A 9250-nucleotide genomic window follows, 5' to 3' on the forward strand; every position below is an offset into this window, starting at 1 on the left:
GTTGAAAGGAATAAATGAAAGAGTATGTGTAAGAGGTATTACACAGATTGAGCACAGAGTACATATTTAGTGATTGTTAATTCCCCTTCCTCCCCCTTGTACAGGACTCGCACCAGGGACTAAGAGCTAGAGATGAATAAGCTAATTTTTTTTCTTTTTCTTTCTTTTTTTTTTTTTTTTGTAGGACAGAATCTTGCTATGTTGTGCAGGTAGGCTAGTCTTGAACTCATGGCCTCAAGTCATCCTCCTGTGTCAGCCTCCGAAAGTGCTGAGATTACAAGCATGTACAACCGCACCCAGCAGAATTCCAGTCTTGAGAAGCAGGTCAAGGACAGCTTCAAAAGAGATTCTAAATAAATGTTAATGTTACAATGGATTTTTTAAAAGAAAAGATTTTAATATCACTGGCTATTGTTTTTATTTTTTTTTTTTTTTTTTTTGAGACAGGGTCTCACTCATTTACCCAGGCTGGAGTGCAGTGGCACGATGATGACTCACTGCAACCTCAGCCTCCTGGGCTCAAGTGATTCTCCCCACTGAGCCTCCCAAATAGCTGGGACTACAGGTGTGTGCCACCATGCCCAGCTAATTTTTTGTATTTTTGGTAGAGATGGGGTTTTGCTGTGTATCCCAGGATAGTCTCAAATTCCTGAGTTTAAGTAATCTGCTCACCTTGGCCTCCTAAGTGCTGGGATTACAGGTGTGAGCTACCATGCCTGGCCAACAATCCATTCTAATAGTTTCATATTTAATGATGTATTTTTGTGAAATCCTTTATGGCCCTGTCTTCTTCCTTTTCCTTTCCCTTAAAAACCTCCAAGCGGCCAGGTGCAGTGGCTCATGCCTATAATCCCAGCACTTTGGAAGCCCGAGGCAGGCAGATCATGAGGTCAGGAGTTTGAGACCAACCTGGCCAACATAGCGAAACCCTGTCTCTACTAAAAATGCAAATACCCGGGCATGGTGTCATGTGCCTGTAGTCTCACCTACTCAGGAGGCTGAGGCAGAAGAATCACTTTAACCCAGGAGGCGGAGGTTGCAGTGAGCCAAGATCATGCCACTGCACTCCAGCCCAGGTGACAGTGCAAGACTCCATCTAAAAAAAAAAAGGAAAAAACCTCCAAGCAAGAAAAAAATCTCTGAATTGGTGTAATGGTAAATATATCCCAATATATCCAAGTTTTCCACTCCTTCTCCCCTTTTTTCCATTTTCATGATTCCCTCTCCTATAACCGATATCAGATCTTCAAATGGCTCTAGGATAGGAACTATTATTTGTTGAGTACCTACTGTTTGCTTTAAGCATAAATGGAGAAAAGTTTCTTACAAGCAGAAATTTTCTGGGAAAAGAGATTAGTTTGTGCTGGGCGACCACTTTTATAAGTTGCATATGGAATTGTGGGAGATCCCCAACAGGCACACTGAACTAATTAGAAATAGTCACCATCAATCTGATTCTCAGGCTCTTGTTTGGTTGAAGAATATACACGGAGAGCCAGAGCTGAGCTATCTAGGGCAATGGAGGGACATTTTGGAGGTGATATGGGAAAAAAAGAAAGGAAATGGAACAACTGGCAGGTGAAGAATGGAAATATCTAATGGTTAATTGCATTAATTTTTTTTTTTTTTTTGAGATGGAGTGTTGCTCTGTTGCCCAGGCTGGTGTAATCTTAGCTTACTGCAACCTCTGCCTTCCCGGTTCAAGTGATTCTCCTCCTGCCTCAGCCTCCCGAGTAGCTGGGACTACAGGCGAGCATCATCATGCCCAACTAATTTTTGTATTTTTAGTAGAGACAGGGTTTTGCCATTTTGACCAGGCTGGGCTCGAACTCCTGGCCTCAAGTGATCTGTCCACCTCAGCCTCCCAAAATGCTGAGATTACAGGCATGAGCCACCATGCCTGGCCCCCATTTCCCCCAATTCTTTGATATCTGGTTCAAGTATTCTTAGCTATTATCTTTTAGTTAGTGATGTGGATGAAATGCTTTTTTTAAACATTGCGATTATGACTAAATAAAAATTGAGTTTGCATTTTTCCAAATTAAAGGAAAAAAAGGTAGCCATAAGGAATCACAAATATGACTAGGGTAGGGTGAGAAAGGGGAGAGTAGCAAATGAAAGCAGAGTTAGACAGGGGACCACCAGACCTTCAGTGCCTTGTAGGCCAGGACAAGGAGCTTGGCTTAACCCTGAAAGAAATGAGGAGTCGCTGGAACATTTTCAAACTTTTGGATTTTTGACAATTGAATAGATTAAAATATGGTTTTACACTGGCTTAAACTTGTATATATATATTTTTCCTATTAGAAAGATTGGGGCCGGGCGCGGTGGCTCACGCCTGTAACCCCAGCACCTTGGGAGGCCGAGGCGGGCAGATCACAAGGTCAAGAGATTGAGACCATACTGGCCAACATGGTGAAACCTCATCTCTACTAAAAACTACAAAATTTACCCTAGCATGGTGGCACATGCCTGTAGTCCCAGCTGCTCAGGAGGCTGAGGCAGGAGAATTGCTTGAAACCAGGAGGTGGAAGTTGCAATGAGCCGAGATTGCACCATTGCACTCCAGCCTGGGTGACAAGAGTGAGACTCCATCTCAGTCAGTAAATAAATAAATAAATAAATAAATAAATAAATAAATAAATAATGGAAGGGAGGAAGTAAAGAAAGAAGGAAGGGAAGGAAGGAGGGAGGGAGGAAGAAAGGAAGGAAAGAAAGAAACAGAGAAAGGAAAGAAAGGAAAGGAAAGGAAGAAAGAAAAAGAAAGTTGGGTATCTTTTCACATCTAAAAGCCATTTACATTTGCTTTTCTAAGATTGTATGCAAATCCTTTTCCCATTTTGTGGGTAGAAAGGCTTTATTGATCTTTATAATGCACTACTTCCACAGTGTAGACCCAGCTTAAAGATCACCACTTTAGTTTTTACTCTGAGGAAAAAGAAGATTAAGAATGGTGAGGTCGGCCAGGCACTGTGGCTCACGCCTGTAATCCCAGCACTTTGGGAGGCCGAGGTGGGCGGATCACGAGGTCAGGAGATGGAGACCATCCTGGCTAACACGGTGAAACCCCGTCTCTACTAAAAATACAAAAAAAAATTAGCCGGGCGTGGTGGCGGGCGCCTGTAGTCCCAGCTACTCGGGAGGCTGAGGCAGGAGAATGGCGTGAACCCAGGATGTGGAGCTTGCAGTGAGCAGAGATCATGCCACTGCACTCCAGCCTGGGCGACAGAGTGAGACTCTGTCTCAAAAAAAAAAGAATGGTGAGGTCCAGCCAGGCATGGTGACTCACGCCTATAATCCCAGCATTTTGGGAGGCTGAGGTGGGTGGATCTCCTGGGGTCAGGAGTTCAAGACCAGCCTGGCCATCATGGTGAAACCCCATCTCTACTAAAAATGAAAAAAAAAAGAAAAAAGCCAGGTGTGGTGGCATGCGCCTGTAGTCCCAGTTACTCGGGGGGCTGAGGAAGGAGAATTGCTTGAACTCGGGAGGCAGAAGTTGCAGTAAGCTGAGATCTTGCCACTGCACTCCAGCCTGGGTGACAGACTGTCTAAAAAATTAAAAAAAAAAAAAAATGGTGAGGTCAGGTCTTGCCCCTCCCCCACAACTATCAACTGCTTTAAAAAAAAAAATAGTTAGAAGGTTAGACAAGCAGTTTGTCCTGAGAGGGGCAAGTGCAGACTGATTTTCTGCTTAGGGCACAGCAAAGCTGGAAGACAAAAAAGGAAAAAAAAATTAAGAATTTCAAAATGAAAGAGACATCTTGGGAAAATTAATTAGAACTTTCTTGTACTTTATTACACTTACTTTGTGTAAGAATTGCATATATTTTGAATTACATTTGGAAAGGTGCACACTATAATCTTTTTCATCTTAAAGGTCATAATCAGGCTCCAACCACATGCTTTGGGAGAACTCTGAAATATTAAACCACAACAGGGAGGCTAATCATAGAGGCTATCACACAATGGGATGAAAATAGAAACAAACTTCATATGTATCTGAATCAAAAATGAAGGGCAGAGTAAATCTATTTCACTACCCATACTTTATTTTCTTTTTCTTTCTTTCTCTGTCACCAGGCTGGAGTGCAGTGGCATGATCTCGGCTCACTGCAACCTCCGCCTCCTGGGTTCCAGCTATTCTTCTACCTCAGCCTGCCAAGTAGCTGGGATTACAAGCGCCTGCCACCATGCCCAGCTAATTATTGTATTTTTAGTAGATACAGTGTTTCACCATATTGGCCAGGATGATCTCGATCTCTTGACCTGGTGACCCGCCCGCCTCAGCCTCCCAAAGTGCTGGGATTACAGGCGTGAGCCACCGCGCCCGGCCTGCCATACGTCATTTTCTATTCAGAAAAGCTCAATTTTGGGTTGCATGGGCATGCCCTGGGATAATCAGAAAAAATAAAATCAGTATAAGGAAGAGCATATTGATTTTGGGTTTTTTAAAATGCAAGTAGGTGAGGCTGGGTTTGACAGATGTGTCCTTAGCTGGTTGGTTGGTTGTTTTTGAGACAGAGTCTCACTCTGTTACCCAGACTGGAGTGCAGTGGTGCAAACTTGGTTTACTACAGCCTCTGCCTCCCTGGTTCAAGCAATTCTCAACTCTTATGTCTCAGTTGCCCAGGTTGCTGGGATTACACAGGTGCACCCACCCGCCCAGCTAATTTTTATATTTTTAGTAGTGACGGGGTTTTGCCTTGTTGGCCTGGCTGGTCTCGAACTCCTGGCCTCCAGTGATCCATCTGCCTCGGAGTACTGGGATTACAGGCAAAGCAAATAAAGAATGAAACAACAAAAGAACGAACACAGCGATTTCTTGAAAACAAAAGTACACTCCACAGTGGGGAAGCAGACCCACACAGCAGCTCAAGGGCCCAGATACAGAATCTTCTTGGGTCCAAATATCCCCTAGAAGTTTCCCATTGGTCACTTTATGCTTACTCAATGTAACTGAAGTGGTAGCCCACCATCAGTGTGAGTGGTTGCAGAAAGCAACCAATCAGAGGCCAGGATGAAGTTACAAAAGTATACTATTAATGCAAACGAAGACTCTCCCGCCATCAGTCTGATTGGTTGTGGACAGCAACTGTGTCCAGAATTGGTGGGTTCTTGGTCTCACTGACTTCAAGAATGAAGCCGCGGACCCTCGGTGTTAACAGTTCTTAAAGATGGTCTGTCCACAGTTTGTTTCTTCAGACGTTCAGATGTGTCTGGAGCTTCTTCCTTCTGGTGTGTTTGTTGTCTTGCTGTCAGGAGTGAAGCTGCTTCCTGGTGAGTGTTACAGCTCTTAAAGGCAGCGTGTCTGGAGTTGTTAGTTCTTCCCAGTGGGTTCGTGGTCTCGTTGGCTTCAGGAGTGAAGTTGCAGACCTTTGCAGTGAGTGTTACAGCTCATAAAGGCAGCGTGGACCCAAAAACTGAGCAGCAGCAAGATTTATTGCAAAGAGTGAAAGAACAAAGCATCCACAGCATGAAAGAGGACCCCAAACCGGTTGCCACTACTGGCTGGGGCAGCCTGCTTTTATTCTCTTATCTGACCCCACCCACATCCTGCTGATTGGTCCATTTTACAGAGAACTGATTGGTCCGTTTTGACAGAGTGCTGACTGGTGCATTTACAATACTTGAGCTAGACAGAGTGCTAGATGGAAAAGTTCTCAAAGTCCCCAGTAGGTTAGCTAGACACTGAATTAGCTAGATACAGATTATCAATTGGTGTATTTACAAACCTTGAGCTAGACACAGAGTGCTGATTGGTGTATTTACGATCCTCTAGCCATAAAAGTTCTCCAAGTCCCCATCCTGCTCAGGAGCCTAGCTGGCTTCACCTAGTGGATCCTGCACCGGGGCTGCAGGCGGAGCTGCCCGCCAGTCCAGAGCCGCGCCTGCACTCCTCAGTCCTTGGGCGGTCGATGGGACCTGGCGCCACGGAGCAGGGGGCGGCTCCCGTCGGGGAGGCTCAGGCCACGCGGGAGCCCACCGCAGGGGGTGGAGCTCAGACATGGCGGGCTGCAGGTCCCTAGCCCTGCCCCGCTGGGAGGCAGCTAAGGCCCAGCAAGAATTTGAGTGCGGCGCTGGCGTGCCGGCACTGCTGGGGGACCCGGCCAACCTCCGCAGCTGCTGGCCCTGGGTGCTAAGCCCCTCACTGCCCTGGGCCAGCGGTGCCGGCTGGCCGCTCCGTGTGCGGGGCCCGCCAAGCCACAGCCCGCGGCCCCCAGAACTTACACTGGCCCACGAGCCCTGGGCGCAGCCCCGGTTCCCGCCCGCACCTCTCCCTCCACACCTCCCCGCAAGCAGAGGGAGGCGGCTCCGGTCTCAGCCAGCCCAGAGAGGGGCTCCCACAGTGGCATGGCGGGCTGAAGGGCTCCTCAAGCGCCGCCAGAGTGGACGCTGAGGCCGAGGAGGCACTGAGAGTGAGGGCTGCTAGCACATTGTCACCTCTCACAACCATTCAGAGGCTGGAGTGAAGTTACAAAGTTGCAAATGAAGACTGGAAGGTGCTCAGTGTGATTTCTTGCAGACGGCCAATTTCTCCTCTGCCATGCAGAAAAGGTCCAAGGGAATAGCCTCTGGTTCTTTTGTTACTTAGGCGTGGAAAGTTGGGGTTTTCCTTTCAATTTAGTTCTAGGAAGTCACGTGAAACAGCCATAGGTTCCCTGCCTCCAGACCCTATTCTGTTGCCTCATTACTGCAGTCTTCTCTCCCCGCCTCTTTTAGTGACTAACATGAGGATCCGTCTTCTAATATCCCTCAGCAGTCCTTCCCCTCCGTCATTTAGGGAACTGCTCACTGGGCACTGGGACTTTGGGGAGAGTCCCAGGAGGCCCTTCTTCGTCCAGGGGCTATTTTTTTTCTCTTGCAGCCTCTCCATCTCCTAACTCAAGGGGTATAGCTCAGTCAGATTATGTTTGGCGCCCCGGGACAGTGACAAACCCAGGGCCCGTGGATAGAGGAGGCATCTCACTACACTGCACGAGGCCACCTCGCAGTAGGCAGCCTAGGCCTGCCCCAAAACCCAAGAGCCTAACCAGGAAAACAGGGGGAGGCCGCGGGCTTCATCTCCCAGGAGATGGACTACACCTCCCAGCAGGCTCTGCGCGCAGGCTGAGGATCCCTCCGCTCTTTTTTTTGTCCCGCCGGCTCGGCCCCCCGCGACCAGCCAAGGGCTAAGGCCGGGTATTTCAGAATCTGAGGTCCGTCTTCTTATCACATTTCCGGGGAGGGACGGCTAGGAGCTCCGGAGGAAAAACGGACTTTTTTTGAGGAGAAAAGCGGAGGCAGACGGTAGATGACGAGGCATCCCCGCAACTGCAAGTTTTCGCGCGCTTTGGCGCAGGTGGTTGTGGGTAGCGCGCCTGGGAGGGAGAAAGAAGTCGGGGGCCGTGGCGCGCCGGCCGCGGGGCCTGAAGGGATGTTCGAGGACGAGTCCCACGCTGAGGGGGCGGCGGTGGTCGCCGCAGCTGGGGAGGCGCTACAGGCCCTGTGCCAGGAGCTGAACCTGGACGAGGGGAGCGCGGCCGAAGCCCTGGACGACTTTACTGCCATCCGAGGCAACTACAGCCTGGAGGTGAGCAGCAGCAGGTGGGGCGGCCGGACCCTAGCCTCACCAGGCCCCACCCCTGCCCCGCCCCTTCCCCGGCCTAGAGGTGGTGGGAGTTTCCCCACCTAGGAGGGTCGCTGCGCAGCCAGGCGCCGAGGGGCGGGAGGGTGGGTGTTGCTCAGCGAATCCGCCCATCATTTTGAGGCGGGAAACTGAAGCCCAGGAAAGGAGCGGCCTAGGCCCTGCGCCACTCAAACCCCAGGCTTCCTGATCACACTTTACCCCGCTAAGCGCCACAAACGTCATGGTGGTGCCCTTAAATCGGTAAGAACAAATATAATGGTAAAGTGAAAATGAACTGCATGCCAAGACACCACTGGCCGGAGCTTTAAATGGACCCTCTCAGTTCCGTCTGAACCCCTTCTGTGATCCCCGTTCCACGCAAGAGGAAGCGGAACCCCAGACAGGTTAAGCTACAGGCCCAAGGTCACATGGGTAGAGATGGAGCCAGACCCAGGGTCTGAGCCGTTTAACCTACACCCTCTGCTTCATCACGGTGGAGCTGCTGGTTGCTGTGCAGCAGTTTGATCAAAGCCAGTGTGCATACGAAGCTGATCCCAGCCCTGCGTTTCCTCCTCCGTCAGAGCATCGTCCTGATGCTTTGCATCAGTGTCTAGCTCTGAATAAAACAAATGCCAGTTATAATTACTCGATTTTTTCCCCCATCATTCTTGCATTTTATCCTCACAACAGCCCTGTGAACATGGCATGACAATGAGTATTAGACCTGCTTTCCAAGTGATAATGCCAAGGCTCAGAAGGTTGTCTTGCCCAGGGTTATTCTAATACAGAAACCCAGGCTGGACGTGGTGGCTCACGCCTGTAATCCCAGCACTTTGGGAGGCCAAAGCGGGCGGATCACTTGAGGCCAGGAGTTTGAGACCAACCTGGGCAACATGGTGAAACCCCGTCTCTACTAAAAAGTACAAAAATTAGCTGGGTATGTTGGCGCCTGCCTGTAATCCCAGCTACTCAGAAGGCTGAGGCAGGGGAATTGCTTGAACCCAGGAGGCACAGGCTGCAGTGAGCAGAGATCACACCACTGCACTCCAGCCTAGGCGACAGAGCAAGACTCTATCTAAAAAGAGAAAGATGAGCATAAGTCCAGTGTAGACAGAATTGTGATGGAGTGTATTTCATGTAGCACTCCACCGGCCCCATGTTCAAAGGCTTTCATGTGCCAAGGGCGCTGGACCCACTCCCAGGGTGCACCACTGACTCACCACCCAGTGAAATAATTGCTGGGTTCAAAGGCATAGAGTTGGATATGTGTTGACTGTGTGCCTATATATGAAGGAAAAGTACCTGAAAAAGTCTTCCAGACTGGATAGACTGGGTAAAGGACAATGGTCCACATCCATGGATGGCATGACTGGAAAGCTGTGGGAAGAATAAGAAAGTAAGGGAGATTAGCCGGACACGGTGGCTCACGCTTGTGATCCCAGCTCTTTGGGAGGCCGAGGCGGGCGGATCATGAGGTCAGGAGATTGAGACCATCCTGGCTAACACAGTGAAACCCCGTCTCTACTGAAAATACAAAGAATTAGCCGGGCGTGGTGGCGGGCACCTGTAGTCCCAGCTACTCAGGAGGCTGAGACTGGAAAATGGCGTGAACCCGGGAGGCGGGGCTTGCAGTTAGCCGAGATC

At 49.3% G+C, this 9250-nt stretch overlaps 1 protein-coding gene across 1 annotated transcript in view; it reads left to right on the plus strand.

Moving 5' to 3' along the window:
* The first annotated feature begins 7126 nt into the window (after positions 1-7126).
* RBL1 (retinoblastoma-like 1) overlaps positions 7127-9250 on the plus strand; it is a 111118-nt gene continuing 108994 nt past the window's right edge. The window contains exon 1 of the mRNA XM_011929212.1: positions 7127-7570. Coding sequence (XP_011784602.1) covers positions 7292-7570 — 279 coding nt within the window. The 5' untranslated portion in view covers positions 7127-7291. The remainder of the gene's footprint in view (positions 7571-9250) is intronic.

The sequence above is a fragment of the Colobus angolensis genome, unplaced genomic scaffold (genome assembly GCF_000951035.1).
Source record: "Colobus angolensis palliatus isolate OR3802 unplaced genomic scaffold, Cang.pa_1.0 Scaffold8, whole genome shotgun sequence".
NCBI classification, from domain to species: Eukaryota; Metazoa; Chordata; class Mammalia; order Primates; family Cercopithecidae; genus Colobus; species Colobus angolensis.